Source organism: Ictidomys tridecemlineatus, chromosome 7 (assembly GCF_052094955.1).
Source record: "Ictidomys tridecemlineatus isolate mIctTri1 chromosome 7, mIctTri1.hap1, whole genome shotgun sequence".
NCBI lineage: Eukaryota > Metazoa > Chordata > Mammalia > Rodentia > Sciuridae > Ictidomys > Ictidomys tridecemlineatus.
The window spans coordinates 102101945-102127842 of record NC_135483.1 but is presented as its reverse complement, the minus strand read 5'-3'; the positions used below and the strand labels follow the sequence as shown (position 1 = coordinate 102127842).

The 25898-nt window shown below is 37.5% G+C and overlaps 1 protein-coding gene across 2 annotated transcripts in view; it reads right to left on the bottom strand.

The window, feature by feature from the left end:
- The window catches only part of Cntnap5 (contactin associated protein family member 5), a 790097-nt gene that overhangs the window by 424252 nt on the left and 339947 nt on the right, over positions 1-25898 (bottom strand). For both annotated transcript variants that reach the window (XM_021721849.3, XM_078017259.1), the window contains exon 5: positions 8229-8432. In XM_021721849.3, coding sequence (XP_021577524.2) covers positions 8229-8432 — 204 coding nt within the window. The remainder of the gene's footprint in view (positions 1-8228; positions 8433-25898) is intronic.

Here is a 25898-nt window from a genome sequence, read left to right as displayed (position 1 = left end):
ATTTCATGTGTTCTGTCTTCTGAGAAACTGAAAATGAAGTGTCTCTCCTCTCTTGTGACATGTTTTTTTCTCAGCACAGCAGCAGCAGCCTGTTCAACAGTGTGACATTAAGGGGGCAGGAGCTGCCATCTCCCTGTAGGCTGTTTACTCCCACCTCCAGTATGGCCCAAAGTCACTGCTTAAGAACACTGTGTTGCTTCATATAGGAGTGCATATGGGGACACCAAAGTTATAATAATTGGGAAATAAGAGCTGGCGACTTAGTACATAATTCTGCTAATTGATTGCTTATTTGCTCCACAACTTTTGAAATTTCACTCTTTGATAGATTATGCTAATAAATGAACAGATATTTATCTTTTTATTTCTCTTTCTGTCCCTTCCACAGGCAACATAAACTACCTGTGTTGGTCACAGTGACAGCTGATATGTAAAGTAAATAAGAATTATAAAGATGTACAGCCCTTTCTGAAGGTCTTAGTGTAGAGACCTTCCACAAATACATCTGTAGAAAGTGTCCTGGGCAATCATCAAGGATACAAATAATAATAAACACTTGTGAGGATGAGGAGAATAAAGAACACTTGCACACTGTTGGTGGGACTATACGTACTACAACCTCTGTGAAAAGCAGTATGGGGGTTCCTCAAAAGATTAGGAATGAGACATCATATGATCTAGTTATGCCAATTCTCAACTTTTATCCTAATAACCTGAAATCAGCATTCTCTGGTGATACATGCACACCCATATTTATAAGAACACAATTCCATAATAGTCAAGTTATAGAACCAGCTCTCTTGTCCATCAACAGATGAATGAATTAAAAAAATGTGGTAGAGATACACAATGAAATTTTACTTACTTCTAAAAAAGAATGATGTTTGTGTCATATGCAGAAAAATGGACAGAACTAGAGAATACTCTCTTAACCAGATTCAGAAAGTGAAGAGTCATTTTTTTTTCTCATACATGGGAGATAGAGAATAAAACAGAACAAAAATATGGAGAAGGGGAATCTCATGATATTAGAAGGGACTTCAGTAGAGTAGAAGAAGGAGACCAGGTACAGGGAGGAGTGAGGAGAAAAGGAAGGTAGGGGAGAATGAAATTAACCAAATTTTGATATGTACACACATGGGTATATCAAGATGAGTGATGAATCTCACTCTTATGTATAATTAAAATGACCCAATGAAATATATCTTAAAAGTGTCCTGGATACAAACAATAGTCAGTGCAGGGAGTTGTGGAAATGCAGTCTGGAAAGCTGGAGAAGCCTCCTTACTTCTTACTTACAGAGCAGCCATGGGCAGAATTAAGAGCAGAAGAAGGAGCTTGTTACCCAGCCAGGAGAAACAAATGCCAAGGCTCAGAGAGCCACAAGAAAATGGGAGAGCAATCTCAGAAGCAAAGCATGGGATGTGGTTGGAAGAGCCAGAACCCATGATCCAGAACTTTGTGTACTAGGTTGCATGATTTATATTGTATCTCTAAGGAATGGGAACATGAACAAACTAGGAAATCAGAGATTATTAGCCCATCTTAATACTGAGGAAAGGTTATTTGGGCAGCTGTTTGAGAATTTGATTTTTGATGTCAAGTTGTCCTCTGTTAATGCTGTACCTATTTAAACTCCTGATGATAAGGATGAGAATCCTTCACCACAGGCTTCCCAACAAATTAGGCTCTAGCTGAAAAAAAAAATGCCTGATAGATTAAAAAAAAAAGTTAAAAAATAAAAAGCATTTCTGAGTAATTGTAATCTGCATTTCTCCTAATATGGATGAAATTGAAAATCTCCTCCATTTTTGTGTTTTCTCTTCTGTGAACTGTCTCCTCCTATCTCATGTCTATTTATTTCTCTATCAATTTGTATTTAGCCCACTGTCTGTACTAACAATTTGGGCAGCATTTTTGTTGTGTCTCTGTATTCTATTCTTGATGTTGCTTCTGTTTTTGGTTGGTTGTTTACTTTATTCACCAGCAATATATTTTTTGTGTTAAAAATTCCATCATTTCATTTTTCTTTTATGGCTTCTGGAATCACATTATAGTTTAAAAGATTTTCCCTATTCCAAGATCACTGTAGAATTCTCCCAAATTTTCTTCCAGTTCATTTAATTTGAAATTTATTCTGATATATGGCATAAGGCACAGTTCTATCTTTATTTTGTGCTCTTAGATGATTACCTAATTGTTTAAAATCTATTACTTTAAAATCCCTAGGTGATTATTTATGGAAATGAACATAATGTGCAAAATGTAAGGAGAAAGCTACTAAGTTAGATGAGTAGCTTGGTAGGTTGATGAGATCTCTAAGTCCTGAAACTTCAAGTAGTAAGTTTTGAATTGGTTGTTACCACTGTAGGCTCCTTGCTTCCATTACCACATCAACACCCTGTGAATCTGGGAAAGGGAGCAAGCATCCACAGCCCACCCTCATTCTTCTCAAGGTCTAAGATCATCCCTTCCTCTCCCATGCCCTAACCCAGACTAGGAAAGTGGCATTACTGTCATTCCACCTAACAATTCTTCTCTTTATATTTTTTTAAACATTTTAGGACAATAGAAGTGCAAATTTTAAATAAATGGTGACTATTCCTTACTGCATTTAATGAACCCCTAAACATTAATTAACAAACATCATTTCATACAACATAGCTCCTGAGACTTTTACAAATACACAAAGCAATTTGTTGATCTTTCCTTACTTCTAAGGAAACAGGTTAAGATTGTTCCTTGTTTATCTTGTTAATTTACTTAGTCAATATTTTATTGCCTAAAGATAATGCAAAATTGAATTCCATGAATATTTTGAAAACAATGTTAATAGATATTGATGAACATTAAAAAAATATTTATGACATTTTATGTAGTCATCCCCTTTCTGGAAATTTATTTAAAGAAAACCAATTAAAGTGTGGTAAAGAAAATTTTAAATGGCTCTTGATTTAAAAACTAGAGATAATGTCCAATAATTTGGAAAGAGGAAAAATATCTTATGTATAAGTTAGAATCACCAAATAGACTATTAGAGAGCCATCAAATGATATTTATAAAGTATTTATATCATGTTAAAATATACTTAGTACTGAATAACCTTTTTAATAAAATAAACAGTAACATTTAATAAATAAAATACTTAATAATTTATATGTTGCTGATTTAAAATATATAAAAGCAGAACAGAACATAATAAATATAACCTAAACACAGCTATGGAAAAGGCATGGAAAAGTATTATGAGCAGATATAATTCAAGAACACATTTACCACAACACATTCTTTCCCTCCCCTTTTATTCTATATTTTAGAGGGAGCATAACTAGTTTTGATGATGGAAAAAATTAATCTCATTGAAAACACAATCCTCATCCTGCATAGCTGCTTCATTGAAAATAATACATCAGTGATGTATAAATTATTGAATATCTCTGAATTGCAATTTACTTTTTTTTCTTAGTGCTGGGGATTAAACCTAGGGCCTTAAGCATGCTAGGTAGTTGTTCTACCACTGAACTGCACCAGTAGATCACATGTGCTTTTAAATTAACCAAAAAAGATAACTCAGGACTGAATTTAACTCCCCCTCTTCTTTAGTTATTTTACACTACCACGCAGATATTTTGCATTAAAACAAGTTAAGTGAATGTTGGTTTGGTTAAACAATTGGGAAAAGAGAATTTCTGCAAATCATTTAGAAGGGTTTGAATCATCTAGAAATCTTCATGATTAGACATTACAACAAAAATTCAATTCTCAGGAAATGATTACACTGTTTATCTTCGAATATCTATTTCAAGTTTTATCTCAGTGGCACTTGAAGTTGTGTTACTTAGTTTTAACTAGTTTCCAATTTATTAAAGCAATATTAAAAATTCTCATGGGCAATTGTGAAGGTTAAAAGAGAGGAGATCATGAAGAAGCTAACTTGTGGGTTGGAAGCACAGGAAAAATTATTCCAATTAAATAAAAACTTGGTCTGAAATAGAGTTAAAATGAATTGATGTATGTAACATCTAAGACCCTAAGCAGCAAAATTTATACATGAAACTTGAAATGCTTGCAATTTTAAGTTCATCTCTTTATTCGATCCCCTACCCCAAAGTGCTGTGGATAGACATGTCAGTCCCCTCACTTCCTTTAGGACTCATTTTTTCATTTTTATTGTTTTTTTTTTTAAATTAAGGTCAACATATAGCACTGTTTTCACCTAAACTCATTGTTTTATTAAATCTTTTCTAGATTTATCTTAACTGTTCAAATATGAATGCCACATTAACTTTCTTTATGAAATTCAGAAAGCCTGAGAAAAGGGAGATGATAACATTTATTTAGATGATATTTTGGCCAAAGTTATTCTTAGAAGGAGATTAATTCACTTTGATAAAACAGGTGGCCACTCATGTGAACCTCCCTATGCCTGCCTCCACCAGACTTTCAGAATCCACCTCCCAACCTTGAACTTGTCAGCTTATCAATACTCATAATCACTTGTACTTATTAAGCATCTCCCAGAAGGTAAAATTCACATACATTGTTTCAATTATTTCTGATCACAACTCTGTCAAAAGCCAAAAAGTCACATGACTTACCCCAGGACACAAAGATTAGGGTTTCAACCCACTTCATCTGATTTCAAAGCTAATATTCTCACCACCCCTTTTACTGAAAAAAAAAAGTGCTCGTATTTCTCCCTTATTTTCTGTATTCATACTATCTGCTCCCCACTGTAGGAACATTGTAAGCTATGCTGCTTAGTAGAAATGCAGGGTCTCAGAAAATATTTGGATGAACTGTAAAGCAGATAGTTATGGCAGATGAAAAGAGTGCCATACCGAAGAGGAGGGATATGAAATAGAGAGAAAAGGCAAATTTTATCTCCATAGGCTACACAGTTCCAGAAAGCTAGCCCTATATCCTTGCTTGATGGTATGCAAGATTTATGAATAGTCTTTTAAGCACCCAAGTCAGACCTCTGAAGAAAATAAGAAACTAACAGGAAATAAGCCACTGCAGTGAACCTGACCTTTAAGTCAGGCAAATCTCTATGTACCAATAAAACAATGAAATCCATGTCTTTTCAGTGAATAAAAATACTTTCCAGATTTAGGAGTTGTTCAGCTCTGGATCCTAATTTATATTCATTCTCTGTGACTTTGTTACTTTAGGAAAGTATTATCTTAACCTGTTTATGTTACATGGTTTTGATGATTCATAGCTACTACAGATTTTATAAATACTACAAAGTTAGAACATAAGTAGAAAAAGTTATTTTACTAGGCTGCAACTGGCAAATCCAACTTTTAACTGAGCTCAGGCCCTGACTTAATGTACTTGCTTAACCTCTTCTTATTACATAAATGACAGAAATGTGGAACACCTCATCCCACTGACACTTTGTCTGCAATGCCAATCTCCTTCCCCTCTTCATAATTGAATCTTCAGAAAATGCAAGGTTAATCCTAGATGCACATGTCCCATCCCGATCTCTCTTCTCACAATCTGACTCATAAATGTAGTCTGCCTGATATTTAATATATAATTTTTTATGGAGGTTTACAGATTTGGAGAGAGTGCTAATCCCAGGTCTATAGCTATGCAGCAGTGTGATCTTAAGTAACTGACTGGGGTCACTAACTGAGTTTAGATATAACGTATAGGACTGCTTTATAACTTAAATAAAACATATATATGTGTATACATATTTATATATAATATCATATATAATGTTAATGTGTATATATATATAGGTGTGTATGTGTACGTATGTATATATAGACATACAAAATGTTTAATACAGTGCAAGATTATGGGCTCTTAAAAGTGGCAATCTGAAAAAAAAATTATCTTCCTTAAATATTTGTGAGTTGACTCATTAAAATGACTGAATTTCGAAAGAGCGGAGTAAATGTTCATTTGACTTTTCGGAGGCTATGAAAAGCTTTCACTGAGATCTCAATGGTCTGACCATGCACTTGAGGGCTTTGGTCTTCAACTGTTGCACTTGGCCCCAAAGGACTTCAGCTCTGCACATGTTTATTCTATGTCAGCTGTTCGTATTAGAGATCGCCCAAACATTCTGCCTCAGTTCAAAGGCAATGAATTCTTGTAAGGATGAGTGACCTGAGTGCACTATTGATGTCTTGTTTTGTTCTTACAACAGTTTCCGAGTCACGTAATTCTTGTGCTCTTTGATTCTCCACCTGCCTGTGTGGGTACTGGTTGTTGTCATTCTGTAAAGGCAAGATTGCCATGGGCGATCTGAATGAGATGTGCAAAAACTAGGAAGGGGAGTCTCTCTAATCCCCTGAGGGATTGAAAGAAGAAATGTCTTTCCCATTTAGTAGTCTGGAAAATTCAATGTTCTACCTTAAGAGATTAGGCCAAAGAGAACTACCTAGTAAATTTCACTGCAGAACTTATTCTGTTGAAGTCAGACAATGTACTGGTACTTTGATAATGGAAATACAAGTCATCAAAGAGTATCTCTTGGGGCTGGGGATGTGGCTCAAGCGGTAGCGCGCTCGCCTGGCATGCGTGCGGCCCGGGTTCGATCCTCAGTACCACATACCAACAAAGATGTTATGTCCGCCGAGAACTAAAAAATAAATATTAAAAATTCTCTCTCTCACTCTCTCTCTCTCTCTCCTCTCTCACTCTCTCTTTAAAAAAAAAAAAGAGTATCTCTTGAAAAGAACACCACACTTTGCATGTTTCTAAGCATCTGACTAAAGATGCCAATTTTGAATTGAACTACGGATTCTGTAGGTTCTTCCTGCCACCCTGCTCATCACAGAGCTCAAGAGGGATCTCAGAAATGCCTCAAAATACTCATTTGTTTGGATTTGGAGATGATAGATGAGAACACCACTCTTCCTTCTTAAAACTGTCCTGCTAATTGCTGAAACATATTTTGCTGTTTTTATATTTCTAGTCTCCTATACAACATGAGTTTACAAACTACAATCAGTTATGTCTTTCCTTTGTTGCTATTTGATAGTAAATACTAAAAGACAATTCTCTTCCCCTCCCTTTAATGTTAATAAATATCAAATTGGAGCCAAAGTGGTGGCACTCTTATATTAAATGGCCACTTGCTCTCTCTCTTTATCTTGTCTTAAAAAAAAAAAATATATATATATATATACACACACACACACACACACACACACACACACACACACACATTGGTTGTAGTTGGACACAATGCCTTTATTTTATTTAATTTTATGTGGTGCTGAAGATCGAACCCAGGGCCTTGCATGTGCTAGGTGAGTGCTCTACCACTTAGTCACAACCTCAGCCCCTATCTTGTCTTTTTTTGTGTGATTTTGTTGATGTTGTATATTTGGATTTTGTTTTTACCTACAGATGAACCTTTTTTGTTTGCCTTGTCATCTTGGGGAGCTCTGGTCCCCTGTCTTCTGCACTTTGCTTACCCTTCTTCACTCGATCACTTGAAGCAGTCTGAGCCCCGCTCTTTTCTTCCCTGTGTTAGGGGAGCCCACTACAATGAAATACAGATGTGCGCGCAGTGAGGTGGAAAGCCATGTAAAAGCTAACTAAGGTCCTAGGAGGTTCAGGTCCTAACCCCTTGGGAGGAAGGAGGGCAATTTGCACTAAACAAGCTGGCATTGGACAACTCTGATTCACGCTGGCACAACCAAGTCACATTAAAAAAGTAACAAGGTTTCCCTTAAGACAAGGGAATGTGCAGACTTATCCCCCCACTTTACATATATCACATCCCTCCCTCCCCCACCCCTGAAGAAATAACACAAAACAATTTAAATATTTCTCCTCCACTTTCCCCTAAAATCTAACTATCATAAATGATCATTATTTCATAAAAGAGATGGGGGCATGCTCATTATAATACACATGTGCTTAAACTTGCTAAAGAAATAACTAGAAAAGAGATACATAGACAAGGAGATACATAACAAATAATTGTTAATCGGTAGTTCCCTCTGCATAGCAATACCACCATTTGTCAAATAAAGCCATCTACTATTTAAGTATTTCAAAATATGGTACTTTTCTACCCCCAGGCAGGTAAAGGTGATAGGGCACTTGTAACTCCAGGGATTTCCCTGTGATGTACTGAAAGCACTAGTGTTTATGTGCTACTTTGACTTGTTATGAAGAACAGTTGTTTTGTTTTGTTTTGTTTTGTTTTTTTTGACAGGAATAGAAAGGGAGTGGACAGAGCCTGATCCTACCCAGGTTAAGGTACAAGGCAAGCCTCCCCTTCTGGAGTTCCAGGGTGATGTGGTCTCCACGTTGACCTTCTCCATGGAATAAGACCCCATCTCCTTGCATGCTCTTGAACTTGAGGGAGATCACATCTTTAAGTGTGCTCATCAGTTTCTGATTGAACCTGTAGAGAAGTGAGCTTCGGCCATCAAAGTCAGCAACGTCCGATTCTGAGCACCAAAAAAGAGGGGAGGAAAAGAAAAATCGGCATTTATCCTTGGGATTCCTGTTCCTGTTTTTGCGATCTTAAGCATTATCCAATTCACAACAATGTTCTTGAGTTCTGGAAGGTCCCACCTTAACAAGAAGCATATAGACTAGACCCAATCTAATTAGACTCAGAGGAATTATTCATTTACAAGCAACCACCACACACTGAGTCAAAGTGAACTGATCATCAAACTGGAAATAAAAAAACTCTCATTAGTGATATGTCAGCCTTTGCTTGAGGGGACAAGTACCTATGTCAGGCTTTACTGTCAGATGCCTGGTTTGTAAAAACCTCTCATGATTTATCTTCCTTATTAATTTGCTTCTGACAGTTGGAATCATTTGATCGCCACATCTTAGTCTTGACACGGGAGATCAAAAAGAGATATAATTTATTATGCCAACTCTACTTGAGTCATTCTGTCTTCCCAGAAACCTGTGTTCAGAAGGATTCTGAGGATTCTGCTGAGGTCAGCAGAAAAGAATAGTCAGCAAAGAAAGATTTGATGTTTGAACAGAAAGGTAAACAGAATGTATCCTTGCCATTCCCTCCTTGTTCTATGCTAGCTATATCAATATAGTGCTTATAAAAACATTTATTATTTATTAGTTTTTACTTTGTAATTATGGGATATTTTTAATCCAGATAAAATTATACCTGCAGATGGGGTACTATGTGATATTTTGATATGAGAGCCTTGTGTAATGTTTGAATTAGAGTAAGCATATATATTTCTTCAACCATTTATAATTTCATCGAGGTAAAAACACTCAAAAATCTTTTCTTCCAGCTTTTCTGAAATAAATAGTAAATTATTATTTTCAATAGTCACTATATAGTGCAATAGGACACCAGAACTTATTTCTCCTGTCTGAATACAGCCTAGTACCTCTTCCCATCTCTTCCCTCCCCAGCCTCCATTAACCATTACTTTACTCTTAATTTCTATGAGGTCAACTTTATGGATTCCACACAGGCATCACATCTTGTCCATACTTGTCATTTGGTGCCTAGCTCATTTCATTTTACATAGTGTCCTCCAGTTTGGGTATTATTAAAGACAAAAGATAAGATCTTTTAAACCAACTCATATACTGTACATACATTTGACAAATATATGCCAAAAAAAGCTAATAGAGACTTTTCCAATTTTATCATAAAAACTTTTATGGTAAGCTTTTATTAATTTTATAATAGAACAAGGGTATTGTGAATTGTGCTGCTATAAACATTGATGTGGTGGTGTCCCTGTATTATGCTGTATATAAGTCTTTTGGGTACCTTTAGTGGATGAATAGATTTAAAAATGTGGCGTGTATATATATAATGGAATTTTACTCAGCAATAAAAAAGAATAAAATCATGGCTTTTGCAGGTATATGGGTGGCTTTGGAGAAGATAATGCCAAGTGGAGTTAGCAGTCCCCCAAAACAAAATGCTGAATGTTTTCTCTGATATAAGGAGGCTGACTCAAAATGGGGTAAGAAGAGGGAGAGTGGGAGGAATAGACGAATTCTAGATAGAGCAGAGGGGTGAGAGAAAAAGGAAGGGGGCAGGGGATTAGCAAGGATGGTGGAATGTGATGGACATCATTATCCAAAGTACATGTATCCAAAGACATGAATTGGTGTCAACATACTTTATATACAACCAGAGGTATGAAAAATATTGCTGTATATGTGTAATAAGAATTGTAATGGATTCTGCTGTCATTTATCTTTCTAAATCAATTTTAAAAATCATTTTTTGAATAATACGTATCAATGAAAATGAATTAACCTCAAGTTTAAAACATAACAAATTTCTCAAAATAATGTTAAACAAAAACAAAAAATAGAACAAAAGTAAGGCTATTTTATCATAACTTAAGAGAGATTCATGGTATGCTACCTTATATGAGTGAAGTAAAGGCAAATAATGGCTTGAACTGGATGCGATTGCCTATATTTCAAATCCACTACCCAGGAAAACTCAACTTCTCACTATTTGCTAAGTAATTAAAATCCTCAGCTTGAGCATACATAAGGATAAATTAAGCACTTTTTGATCAAGATCAAGAAATATCCTTGTAAATTTAAAAATTGTGAAATGAAGAGAAAAATGAAGTCAGACTTGCCTATGATTAATTTTAAAACACAACTTCACAATTTATTTCTATGAAATTAAGTCAGTATAACCAAAAGGTCATTGATGGCTTCAGATTGTAAAAAGGAACTGCCCAAATGCAGAAAGATTTTTACAAACACCTACCCCTCTGAAAACCTTCCCACCCCACCCCATCTGTGCATCTGTGCCTGTCTTCTAAACTGGAGTTTTACCCAAGTAAAATGAGGTCTACAGGAAGCAAACTGCCCTCCATCTCAGAATAATGAGTACCCTGGCATGGGAAAGAGCACAGATTTTGGTCTATAATGGCCATAGAATTTTAGCTTGTTCACCTTAGATAACTTCACCTCTTTAAGATCGATGTCTTTTTTACCTATAAAATGGGGATACTTATATCCATTAGAAAAGGATGCCTCAATAATTAATTGTCTGATACATATATAGTGACAACACATAGAAAGCAAGGACATTGGGCCAGACACAATATATGTTCTAAATCCATTAATAGGTTGTAGGAGTATGGATCATAATGGATTAAACAGAGGGCCTGAGTTCCTAAGTACTCAATTCTAACAGCTGACAACTCCACCTTTTCACCCCAAATGCTACTTTTATTTTTGATTCAATGGCTTACTGCCCAGGGGATGCAAGTTTGGCCTCAAGTTTCTTATTCTACCACATTTCAGCTTCTCACGCTAGTTGTAATGCTGCACATGTGTGTTTTGTACACTCCTGTTCTCTTCTGCTTCTAGTCTGCCACTGCACAAGACTCTGGTAGCAATTGAGTTCGTAGGAGCTTTACTGCCCATCAGAGAGAAGAACAACCGCACAGCGCCCATCAGAGCTTGTAAAGGTGAATGTGCGGAGTCATGCACACTCAGAGAAGACTGACCCAGTTCAAAGCAGAGAAGGTTCGGAGAGTTTTTCTTAGAGAAAGCAAGAAATATACTGGACTTGAATGTTGCATGTGGGAAAAGATGGATCCAGTGTCTCTGGGAAGAGGATGATAGGATGAGGACATGAGGTACATCACAGGACTATGGGAGGTAAAGTGGTCATAGGGGAAGGAGCATAAATATCTCAGTTTCCAGTGTGTTTGTTTCCTGTAGGCTTAGGGACGCAACACATTGAGTGCCATTTAAACATTAACTCAAATTCCACATTTACTCATGGAAGCATTTATCTCACTGCATCTGTCACAGGCAGATACAGTCTTTCAATTCTGCATTCTCATAGCACAAGGAAGGCCCCCATAATTTGGATCACTGTTTTGTGTTAGAGTACCCCTCAATAAATTGTGTTTTACACTCACTCACTGATACCTGTACTGTCTTAGGAACCTCCTGAGAACCACCAGCGCTGAGTACTTAGCAGAGTCTGGGACAGGACAGGCAGTGCCTGATGGATGTTGTAGTGAAAGAACATGGGCCACACTTGCGTGTTGTTCTCTGGAAACAGCACTGAACAAAGGCAAGAAGAATGCTTCGGAGAGAAGCCCCTCTGATGACCTGGGGCCTGGATGGGGCAACTCTCTGCATCAGAACCATCAGCCTCGCTTTCATTCTCTATGAAATGGTGCATAACAGTATATTTATTTAAACTTACAACAGATTGCAGTACAACAATGATGTACTAAGAAAGCTTATGTCAAAAAGGATGTGTGTGCGAGCACACACACACACATGATATTTATTATTTTGCTGCTATTTTCCCCATCCTGCTTCATTTTATGATCTCACAGTATGGTGGTATTGTCCACAAAATCCTTCACGAAACCATGAAAATTTTCAGTTTAGTTCTGGATTCCAAAAACTTCCTTTCTCCAGTAACTATACTATTGAATTTTCATCACCATCCATCACAACTGTTCTGATCCGCATACCCTATCACCAATGTCTGACTAGGCTAGTGACTTCATTGATGAAATGGCTTGATGACATAGGTCACGGTGAAGGAAATACATCTACGTGTTGAGAAACAACAACAAAATCACTGTTGGAACCAGAGAGGCCAGTGTTTCATTTCAAGTTTGCTACTTACTAACTGGGAGACTTGAAGCATTTCTTGATTTCAAACAAGTTTTAGTTCTCCTCTCTGTGCTATGGGACTTACAGAAACCTACCTTACAAAATCTTTGTGAGAACTGCAAAAGCTCACACCTGGAAATGAAAATTCTATTAGTAGTGCAAAAGAATTATTCAGTAGTAAGGGTTTCAATCATGGTGTGAAGATACTATGAAGAACGTGGCATGAAGAATGTGGCATGAAGATATTCTGTCCAGGATTGGGGTTCCAGAGAATTCACATCAGTCATAATTCCCATTTTCCAAATGAGGAAATCTTGGCTCAGAGATGAAAAATTATGCAGTGAGCAAGTGGTGGAGGTAGAAATCACCCCGACCCCGTGTTAATCAGATTAGTGTCCTGAGTGTGCTGAACTCTTTTGTGAGTGCTGCCCCTCTGCCTATGAAGCTCCTGTGCTCCACTTCACTTATAGTTTGGATCTGGAATGTCTTCCATAAAGGTTCAGTTCCTGGCGTGTGATGTTTTCAGGAGGTGGGGCAAACTTTAAGAGATGGGACCTCATGGAAGGAGGTTAGGTTGGTGGAGGTGTTCCCTTAAATGGGATATTGGGAATCTGGGCCCTTCCTATCTCTTTGTTCCTCAGCTACCATGAGGTAAGCAGCTTTGTTCTATCATGTGCTACAGCCAGGATGTGCAGCTTTACTAGAGGCCCAAAACAATAGGACCAAGCAACCATGGGACTGAAACCTATGAAATAATGAGTCAAAATGAACCTGTTTTCATTTAAGTTGATTTTCTCAGGTATTTTGTCACAGCTATGGAAACCTGGTTAACATGGCTCAATCAGATTCCACCCTTTTCCCTAAGAAGTTCCCCATCCCACAATAGTAACAGCTTCCCTCCAATCATGCTGCTATCTCCTTCATAATTACACTCGCATTGGCATTAGTTACTTGTTTGTTTCCTTTTCTGTTTAGAGTCTAGCTACCCCAAATGCCAGTGCATCCATTTGGACATGTGCCAGATATGTATTATTCACTGCATTATTTCTAAGTCTAGCACTCAGTCCAGAAAGTTATATTGGTCCAAAACACTAAAGAAATAAGATAGTGACAGATTGTGGTACCTGTATACCAGAGCGATGCTACCTGAGCATCCTCTGACTTCCTACTACATCATCTTCTCCATCCTTTAGCACTGGCTGTATCTTCACACTAAGAGGTATAATTTCCTTTGCAGGAGCATGCTCAGCCACCTGAGCTGTGATCCCTATAGCCCTCAGACAAACTCCTTAGTGTAGGGAAGAGACATATCTTTATTGAGCATACACCTCCCCTTTGGAACAATGGAAACAGCTAAAAAGAACACTTTACATATCCAGAATTTGGCCAACCACCCCGGACATTTGCAATATTAATTAAATCACACATGAAATGCATCTGCCTCCTCACAGATTGAGAAGTACAAGCTGAAGAAAGGCTTTGAAGAAGGATTAAATATTTCCCAAGATGAATACTTAATACCTCTCCCAGACACAAGGGAAATACTCATCATCCCCAAATTCACTGGGATAAAGCAAATTCAAAATGGTGATAATAAAGACCCATTTTCTTTTTGGTTGCTGTTGACCAAAAATAAAAAAAAATCATTGAATGCTGAGTTATTATGATCATTTGTCCTGATTATCTCATTTGGAACTTGATTTGCAGATGGGATCTGGTTTTGGACATCAAACAACTATTTGGAGTGTTTAAGATATTTCAAGTGTTTAAGATACTTAAGTATCTTGGTAGATTATTGCCTTTTAAAAATGCAAAAAAGAAAAAGGGAAAGGAAAGTGTTTTGGAAAATACATAAAGGTTAAAGAATGGATCTTACTGGCAGATGGAGAACATGGTACCATCTTGGAAGGCAGGGTTAAGGGAACTCACAAAATAACTAACAAAACCAAATATAGCTCTGTTTTCTCTGTCACAACTTCTTGTAAGATACACATGGGGATTTCTTTCTCTAGATTAAGTAATCCTTACCTCAGGGTATAAAGAGACTAATTAGCACATATCACTTCATTTAGTGTTCTTAACAACGCTGCAAGGTACTGATTTTTCATCCTTTAAAAAAAAATGTGGAACCTGAAGCTCAGAAAGATTTTGCACCTTGCCCAAAGGGATACACAAGGTAATGAGCTGTTTGACACTGAAACCATATGTTTTTTTCTCATTAAAGAAAGGATGGGGAGGGGCTGCCTAGAATTACATGAGAGGTAAAGGACTTGGTGCATTGTGCACAGAACATGCAGTGGAGAATAGTGTGTGTGTGTGTGTGTGTGTGTGTGTGTGTGTGTGTGTGTGTGTGTGAAACAAGATATCTATTTAAATAAAAGGTAAGTTGAAAGTCGAAAGGGGAGATTTCTCTTCCTTCACAGTTATTATGCATTTCCATGGAAACCTGCTCATCTGTATGCTCCTTCATGATAGGAAAAGTTCAATGGAGCAAGTGGCCTTTCCTGAGAGAACCTGGAAATCACATTACATGGTGGCTTCCTTCAAGTTGGACCTCTCAGCCCCACTGTATCCACTGAGCCCAAAGCCTCTGTCCTAGTTGACTTTCACAGTCTTGTTTCATTTATACATTATTGCCCACAACAGGGCAGAAACTCGAAGTGCAGCACAGGGTGTCGTGACACCTTCCATAGAGGTCCTGAATTTAAGCACTAAGCTGGAACTGCAAACTCACAATTCCATATTGGTAGGCAGCAAAGGAGCATTGTATACTGAGGCTGTCCAGAGGAGGGCTGCCAAGATAGACAGGTCGGGCAGCAGGTCACCACATCATCCGGGTGAAGGCAGTGCTTCTACAGAGTTCTGAAGGATAAGTGGAAATCTTGCAGATGAGGTGACAGGAAAGGATGCTACCAACAGAAAGATGGTGCCATGTGTTCAAACCAAGGATAAAAGAGAATGGAACTTCATGTTGAATTTGGGAGGCATCAGTCTTGCTGGAGCCGTGACCTAGAGGTATGCCCTTTGAACAAGCAGTATTAGTTTGTCCTAAGAGCTTGAGAGAAGTACAGGATCTGTTATACCAACAAACATCATAATTGTCAAGTTTGGGAACCAGCCCATGTGCTCATCAACAGAAGAATGAATACAGCCAGCAAATGTGGTGTATAGACACAATGGAGTTTTTAATCACAAAGAATAAAATTATATCATTTGCTAGTAAATGGATGGAACTAGAGAACATCATCCTAAGTTTAATCAACCAGACTCAGAAAGTCAAGGGCTAATTTTTCCCCCTCATATGCAGAAGATACAGAGTGAAAAATGAAATAAAAAGGGACTCACAAAAATAGAAGGGTGATCAATAGAATAGAGGTTAAGGGATCAAGGGGAAGACAGGAGAAAGTAAACAAGGAGGAATCGGGTAATGAAATCAACCAAGTGTTGGGAGGTATTATATGAAGATATCACAATGAATTGCTCTTTTATGTATAATTATAATGCACCAAATAAAAAATAATAAATACTAGGGAGAACAATAGAAAAGAGGAAGTAGCCCAGGGAGAAGGAGAAAAGGAGAAAAAGGGGAGGTGGTGGGGAATAAAATGGAGAAAATTATGTTATATGAATGTACAAAAATGTCACAGTAAACCTCACTATTACTTATGATTATGATGTATTAAAACATAATAGAATAAAAAATAAGTATAGGACATGGGAACTCATAACAGGCCAATGGTTATTCTGACATTCATGAAGGTCTGAGAACTTCTATACTGAAGCCTAAGAATGTCAGAGGCTGTGAGGAACCCACAAAGTCAGGAATGTTATTAAAAGTAAAATCAGGACTGGTAGTGTAGCTCAGTGGTGCAGCCTTTGTCTAGCATGCATGAGGCTCTGGGTTCAATCCACTGTAACAAAATAAAACCATATGGGTTTTAATGTGACACTGAAGTTAATAAAATGTTCGTGAAGCATTTAAAGTAGGGACACTGAATGGTCAGTTTTAATTTTTGTAAAGAGTTGTTTCTTGGTAAACTCATCTGCTTACTTGCACAGTTAGCCACGGTTCTAATCCTGGCTTTATATCCTCCCCTTTCTCTGTGGAATTATCTAGCTCTGTTGTTTGTAGTCCAGGTAATGAAATCCTAATTTGGGCCTATGGAAGTTTTTTTTTTTCCCCTGCCATTAATACATGATGACTATTCTTCAGAATTCTTTATTTCATCTACAGTGCCAGTGACCCAGAGCACAGCTGTTTGATATTTATTTCCTGGAGTAGACAGTCTCTCCCTCTTTCTGAAAATTGATTTTTAAGATCTCATCATTGTGAACTCAATTCTACTCAATTGGTGGTTTATTAAGGTGATGATGCATTGGCAGATTTCTCTAGAATATGAAGAATAGGTCAATTGTGGGTCCAGCAGTCCCCAGGATAAGGGCAGTTCCTGCATCTCAATGGCCGCTCCATTTAGGTCAAGATAAATCCAGCGCACTCTTGCCACCCTCCCAGCAGAATGGAGAAATGTCAGCGCTGGCCAGATTTCCCACTGGGCCTATAATTGCTGACCCAGCTGTCACGGCTTGTTTTCTGGGAAAGACAGAGTTCTGGAGGCAAATTCTGGCATATTTGATGGATGTTGGTAGCTTGTCATCAAACTAGCTAAAAAAAAAAAAAAAAAAAAAAAAGTCTGTACTAAAGAAAATATTCCAAGCTCAAATCCCCCAGTGAGCTGAGAAGACTCCTGTGTGGGCCTGAGAGAAAGAGGGCCTGTTTTCTCATCTGCTGGAAACCCAAGCTCCAAGTTGACAGGAGAAACTATCGATTCTCTCTGAGACAATTAGTCCCACTCGGACTGTTTGGTTGTTCCCAGTAAACAGGATTTTCAATACAATTACATTTTGAAGCTTTTCTCATGATACATTATATAAGAAAAAATGATTATTATTCAGACCATAGGCTTCCACCCAAGGCTCAAGGGCTTTGGCTAGCAATCCACAAACCACAACAGTCAGCTCAAATTTGCACACATTCCCCTACCAATTCTGTGATTTTTCCAGGTCTTGTCAGAAACTATGATAACCTCAGATGAACTATAAACAGGATATAAGTTTCCAAGTCAACTGTAACCACTTCTAAGAATAGTCGTTCTCACAAATTTTCTGACATTTCTGTGCATAATGGCAGGTGAAAAACAGAATGGGCCTCAAGAAGACAACAGAAAAAAAAATCAAAGATTAAATTTTAAAAATCTTAATCCTCACCTTAGCAGATGCACTTTTTATTAATAATTTTTAAAAATATTTTTTTAGTTGGAGTTGGACGGGATATCTTTATTTATTTATCTTATATGGAGCTGAGGATTGAACCCAGCACCTTGCACATGCTAGGTGAGTGCTCTACCTCTGAGCCACAATCCCAGCCCCAGCAGATGTACTTTTTATTTCTGCTGCCAGACTCATCTTCTTACAAAGTTAGGTTTCTTTTAAATGCATAGATATCTGTGAGCATTCTTAAAATGTGTAATTTATTTGAACTTTTCACTACATTCATAATGTATTCAGTTTTTCATTCATTCATACTTGGAGTCTGTTGGTGGTATAAGGCACATCCTGTATTCATTTTGGTCACTATGCTCTCAGATGCCAAGATCAGAAAGACATCGGCCATGTCGTCTAGGGAATCATGCATATGAACATCAACATATATGCATCCCCGTGGCGGAGTAGAATATAATAAAGGGAAGTGTTATTATGGTCCCTACAACCCATTTCCTAAACAGTGCCTTGTGGAGTGAAAAGGGAGGTATAAATAGCTAAACAGGAAAAGCAACCATGAAGATGCACTTAGTGCAGAAAATCTGGAAAACTATGGTCACCTCGAGTGACAGGTGCAGGGTGGGCAGTTAAGTGAGAAGTCACTGGTCACCCCCATTAAGAGGTAGATGTGATAACTAATGAGCTCATTAAGGGAATAATGTTGTAGAGATCTTATTCACACTTTCACAGAAGAAAAGGAATGATGAAGGCAAAGGCTGATGGCAGGCAGCCAACCCTTGTGACAATAGCGTAGGTAGATTATCAGATACTTCCCTTGGTTACTTCAACATTTAGGGGTCTTCAGATGCTACACACAGCTAGCTGCTCCCTGGAAGAGTACTTATTCAGTGAAAAATTAGAAATGAGAGTGGCTATTTTTCTGTTTAACACTGGTTGGTACTTTTTCTATAGAAAGATTGTTATGAGTGGGGGAAATCAAGTACTCTTTGTCCACGACTCAACCTGGGCACAATCTAAGGAACTTAGAGCTAGAGGACAACATGGAGTGATGAAAAATCACTGCAGTGACTACTTCAGTAGTGAGTTAAGTGTGAAACAAACTGTCAGAGGCAAGGCCTTGACATGCATGTGGAAAACCACTGTTGCAGGAAGAGGTTGATCTGTTAGGTCATTTCCACTTTTAAGGTTTTCATTAATGTTGCCACCATGAGCATATGAGTCCTGGCAATCAGAGATATGGTCAGTCAAATCACACACTGGGACACAGAGCATTAATTCTTCAAGAAAAATTGCTCCCTGTCCTCCCTACAATATAGTCACCTACCAAAGGTGTTTTGCTCAGACTCCTCATCTGTGAGTATTTATTTGACTCTTATGGCTTCTGAAAATCAGAATTCCTAAAGGGCAGAAATGATCTTATTCATTTCTATATCCCCACAGCCCAGCAGACAGGGGCTAAGTGAGGAATGTTAATGAGTGTTTGATGGAGCTTTAAGAACCTCAATTAGAAATGTTATGAAGAAGTCATTCATTTAGGATAGAAGATCACAGTCATTTTTGTTTACTGTGTTTATGTTGCATATAGATAGGCAGATTATTATCATGGAATATATTTTTCACTCGTGGATTAAAAGCGGACTCCATTCACTGACGACCTAATTTTAAGATGTTTCTGGATTTTAGTTTTCTCATCTCTAGAGTGACAAAAATAGTAATGGATTATCTTGGAGGTGTTTTCAGATCAAAAACACTGGGATTCTGAAGGTGGGATTCAGAGCTTCCATGAACCTGCAAGCCCCAGACCAGGTCTAGGGCAGGCACAGCTGTAAGCTGGAATTTCCGAGGTTCCCTGGGATAGGGCCATTTGGGCCTTAGCCCATCAGTGATGAAATTTACAACTTGTTGGCTTCTACCAGGTGTGACAAATGAAAGCAAATGATAAGAACAACAATGAGGAGGTCAGCAGAAGCAGAGACGACAGGGAAATTTATTTGAGGAAAGAAAGTATGACTTCAGCTGTGAGAGTGATAAATTTTGGATGATGTTACTTGGCAGTAATTAACCAAATAGGAGAAAGGTATTATATAGAAAGGAAGCAACCTGAGGAATAAAATGATGGTTGTAGTTCTTAATGAGACTGGGAAGCCTGACAGATCATTCTACTTATCAAAATTCATAATGATTTTTAAAATTAATTAGCTTCCTGTACATAAAGAAATTCAAACAGAAGACCCCAGAGAAAACTTAATGTAGCCTGCAGTCTCCAGATGGCTGGATTGAAGGTGTTGAAACCCTTCAGGACCAGGTGCGTAAGAAAGCTGACCTCCTTTCTTGGAAGTACAGGGGAGATGTGATCCTGAATAAGGAGGCAGCAAAATGAAGGGAAGTTTAGCCTAAATAACTAAGGCAGAAATAATTTTTGAGTGCTTTATCATATGCCAGGCACTATTTCAAGCAATTAGATGCATGAAACAAACACTATTATTACCTCTTTTTTATGAGTAAAGGAATTTGAGTTTCACAGAAGACCTACGATATCCTAAGATTACATAGCTAGTAGGTCCTAAAACCAAGTTGCTATCTCTGGTAGTTTGAGTCCAGGGCCCATGCATTTATCATTTCATTACCACGCATTTAAAGTTCAGATTTCACTGAAAATTCTAATGATTAGCAACCAGAGATATTAAAATGATAGTTCAGGCTAAGAATTACCTGACTATCACAGTTAAAAAAGTAAGTTTGAGACAATAGTTTCAAGTTCTGACTCCTCATTCTAACTACCTAGCACCAACAAAAATGTGCCGGAGGTCCTACCCAGAGATTATGATCTGGTCAGAGCAGATAGAGTAGGTATTTTTAAAGATAAATTCTCAGATGATTCCTATGCAAAATTAAGTCTGAGAAGTCAGATAAGGGATGTAGGAGTGGAGATATGTGATCCCGGGAGTTGTTGGTTCTGGAAATAACTTTATCCCTATAAAGCATCTTAGCTGCATAAACTCAAAAATTGTAGGCTGCTTTGATTTTGTGAATAAAATAATAGTAATCTGTGTATGAAAAGACTGATTGTGGTTTATTTCCACCAACAAAATTTTCCCATGTCTTGTGATACTTTCAGATACTAATGCTTAAGCATAAAAGGGCATGGAAAAAAGCCCAAGAACATAAGAAAAATAGAGCACTGGTTAAGCCCCTGGCTCAGAGGGAGCCTACAAGTAGTATGAATATTGAGGAAATTGATTATTCAAAAAAATCATTTACTATTGATAGAAATTACTCTTAATCTGTGCTGAATGCTGGTACTTGGCCTTACTGGAGTTCATTACTTGGTAGATGATACAGATAATTCACAACAAAATATACATATAAATAGCTATTTAAAAGAGATGATAGATGGATGGATAAACAGGAAGATAATAGATGTAGTTAGGTCATCTAGATAGATAAAGGATAAATATAATTAGGTCATATACATTGGGTGATCAATGCTGTGAAAAGAATAGTAATGTTTTAAGGTAGAAAAACTATGAAAAACAAAGAGTAATCTGATTTAAATTTAAATCAATTGACATCTTCCTGAGAAACTGATATTAAAACTGAGGTTAATTAAGCAATGAGTCAAGGAAAGGAGAGGGCACATTCCAGGCAGAGGGAGAAGTCTAGGCGGGGATCTGAGACAGGAGAGCACTTGACATAAGAGAGCAGAGCAGATGGCCAGTAGGGCTAGAGTCCAGATGAGAGCAGGCACTGCTGGGTGGTGAGGCCTGTGAAGTAGTTAGATACCTGCAGGACCCAGGCTTCATGCATGGAACTTTGGATTTTTCCTAAGTGTGGTCAGAAGTCATTGAAAGGTTTTTAGTAGGTAGGAGCTCAACTCAGTGTTTTATGATGATCCTTTTGGCTGTAGCAGGATAACAGACTGAAAGAGGGAATGATTGAAAGGGCATCGCTAAGTGAAAATTGAGTAGATAGATGACAGAACTGCACTAGGCTAGTGACTGTGAAGATGAAGAAAGGGACAAATTTGTGATGATTGGGGTGGTAACACTGATAAAATTTGCTGATAGATTTGCTGTAGGAAATGAGAGCAAGAAAAGCTTTCAAGAAAGACTCCCAGTTTATAGAAATGAGGGATTGGGGGTGGGGGTGGGGCGGGGGATATAAAAAAGACAAAATGTTACTATCTGTCCAAGTCAACTGGGTTTTTAATGGCACTTATTAAATTTGAGCTATTGATGATGTAATCAAACAGATATCAATCAGGCAAATGGATATGTAATTTTTAGAGCTCAGAAGAAGTATTTGGCTTAGGATGCAAGTTGCTTAACTTTTCTAAAAGCCATTTGATCTTTGTAAATTTTAGTTTTCTTTTCTAAAATATATAAAAATTGGAATTAATACCTTGGCAGAGTGCTATGAGGTATGGGATGTGTGTTACAAAATGTCATGCAAAATATGAGGGAATGTTGATCATGATGGCAGCATTTTTAATAATTGGCTAATTTAATGAAGGAGAAGTTGCCAACAGTTGGGAAAATATTGGCTCTCTCCCCCAGGAAGTGTTTTGTTAATGTCTTCTCGGTATAGTTCTCCTCATTTCCCCGTATCTTCTCTTGTAGTGTCTACATGAGATGTATTTGCTCACACAATAGTATACTGACATCTTTATTTTTAGTGTAAAACTTTCATTTCCCAACTCACAATTTAGTAGAAAGTATGTCCTTTTTTATTTTTTTTTTAATCTGGTTCATCAGGATGAGCAAGTTTGACAATCAGTCTGTAAACATAAGTGATGATTAAAGATCATCACTGTGATAAAGTAAGTCTTCAATATTTCTTTTGAGAAAATAGTGAGCCTGGTCATCAGATATCCACACATGGAAGATGTCTAATAGCCAAAATGGACTTGAAATTCAGCAATGAAAGGTTGTAACTTACTCAGAATAACTACTGTCAGGATGCTAAAAATCACTTCCTTTGAATTATTTTCTACATGTTATTATTCAGCCTTAGTAACCTTCATGGGAGAAAACAATTTTTGGTCATGTGGAATGTAGTGGGAAATATCATTCTTTTCCATTCTTAGGCAAGACCAGAACCTAGATTTGGCAGGAAGCTGCAAACTCAGAGCCTAGGACAAACCAAGTAAAAATAAAAGCAAAGACATTGATGTAAGTCTCAGAGTGGGTCCTTGTTTGCTGGGGGCTATGGTTAATGTTTCCCAAAATGGCAACAAATAGTGGCAATAGAGGATTTCTTCTAGGAGTGTGTGCTGACATTTGTACAAATATCTTCCAACATGAACTATGTTGGATACTCTGCTAAGTGCTTGATATATAACAACTCAAATTATCATAGAAGTCTTAAAATCATCACCATTGCCATCTACATATGAGGGAAGAGAGCTTCAAGTAATGGTTGGCTAGAAGTCTCATCAGTTTTTAAAATTTACTTTTTATATATTTATATTTAACTGATACATAAAAACAAACTTTGTACATATTAATGAAATGCCATACAATATTTTCATATAGATCCTGTAATGTTTCAATTAAGGTAACCATGTCTATCGCAGATTTTCATTTCTTTATAGAGAAAACATTGAAAAGCCTTTTCTGTAGCTTTTTGAAATATAGAATGAAATATTCAGTTGTCACTGAAGTCTCATGTTTTTAAGAAGAGACCAGCTGATCAAGGTCGTGTTTGAATACACAAAAGGAATCTGTTGCTCTGGACTTCATTGTGACCTCTTAAAACAATGGCCCTGGTGACATGAAAGAGAAACCTCATTAAAGTTGAGCAAGTCATTCTGGCATTCTTGAGATGGGATAATCTCATCAAAGACAAAGAACTTTAAAGCATGAATTCTTAAGGAAAACAGATGTCTACATCTATCAGTAATGATTTTAAAATAAGCTCTTTCAGCATACACTTATGAGTTCCCAACAACCTCAAGTTGGGAATTGAATTTATAAATAAATTTAATCATTTATGTCAAAAACAGAATGAGATACTTCAAGAAATCCATGTATAAGGAACATTGTGACCAACATATTTTAGCACCTATAAAATATGCTTATATACACATGCATATGAGATGGGAGGATGCCCATGAGAAAGATTTTTAAAAAATTTTTTAGTAAAAATGGCTGATCCTAGGTCCCAAAATAACTAACTACTTAGTAAATGTTCACAGAATACATAGCAGGTGTCAAACCCTAGTTTGTTCCCAGAGAATAAAGAGGTAGGACATGATCGCAGTACATTTTAAAATTTACTTTTTATTTATTTATATTTACCTGATACATATAAGCATAAACTTTGTACATATTTGTGAAATACCATATGATATTTTGATATGGGCCATGTAATATCTATAGAGACCAGCCCAGATTAATGAGCAGGCAGAAGTACCAGGTAAGGCTCATATCACAAGATCAGACCTAGATCATGGCCCAACTCATGGAAATGGGGTCCATAACCAGATCCAGGAGTTAGGGAACTTAAACATAAGTGATATTTGACCTGAGTGGTGAATGGTAACCAGGAGCCTTCCTGGGTAAGGTGAAGGATGATATTGCAAACAAGGCAGAGGCGGAAAGATAACATGAAATTGGGAAAGAAGCTCAGCATCATGAGCACGGGATGAAAACTGAGTATGGGATTTTCAGGAAAGGAAAGAGGGTGGAGTATGAAAGATATTGAGAAATATGGCCTCTTTCATAGGCCTTGAGGCCCTGAGGTGTTGAGCCTCTGCTCCTTGTAGAAGGATCTAGAAAACAGAGGGACTAGCAGAATGGCTACTGAAGTGCAAGAGAGAAAAGATGAAGGACAAATCCAGATAGGGATGGGTAGCTATGGCACGTGGCAAGTGGAATAACCAGGATTGAGTGACTGGGGATTGCCAACAAGCCCACAGCCATGGGATGTTTAAGGCAGGTTTGAAGAGAGTGAAACAAACAAAGTACCACAAAACAAAATGCAGGTCTCCATGTGGGACAGACTCTGCAGATGACTGAAGGCAATTAAACTCCTTACTTCCCAGTGGACTGACTTTCCCAATAAAGTGGGATGCTTTCCAAACTGGAAAGGGTAGAAATTCTTAGGGAGAAGTGGATGCCCAGGAGAGGTGGAAAAGAGTAAGGGCTGTTGCTGGGTATCTATGACCCTACTCCTACAGACCAGGTGAATTCTATTTAAGCCATTGAAAGTGCAGACAAGGTGGGAAATGCAATCACAGAGAGAGGCAAGTATCTCTATTTCTCTTTCTCTCCCACTGCCTCTTGTGCACTGAGCATAACAAAGCCATGTGGTTGTCCTGCCTCCTCCCTGCCAACTCTCCTGCTGCTGGGGCTCTATAATGCCAGGGAAGTGACTCTTTGAATTTTGAGACTCTGCTAATGGAAATGATGTTGTCTGACTCATTCTAATTTCAACAGTAATCCTTATTTTCTCCTCCTTACCTCCCTTGCCCTCTTTATAAACTTCTACAAAGCCCAAATCATCCATTATTACATGGATTTATTCACATGCTTGTTACCCAATACTACACTCTGAGCAATGCCAATCATTCTGCCAATCCTTACTGCAAGTATTCCACCTACTCAACACCAGGAGGGCTCTGGGATGCCTGGAAGGCACAGTTACTGCCTTAGTGAAATTTAGGGTCAAGTCAGGGGAGGTAGACATCAGACAAACAATTATACAATTAATTGATAACATCCAATCATCAAATGTGCGTACAAAAAGTTCTTGTAAAAACAAAATAATGGGTCTATTCTTCATTTCTCTAGAGCCTTGCATAATGCTTATATATCAAATGCTAAAAAAATAAATACAACTCAGTGAAGAAATGAGCAAGTGAACAAATAAATTAATGAAAATGCTGATTTTTTTCCAAAATGATAAAAGTTTATGACTTAAGAAATCATAGAGCTATAAACCCTATCGATCTTTAGCAACATATTCATAGATTTCAAGAAAAAGATTTAAAAGTCTATAGAAATAAAATT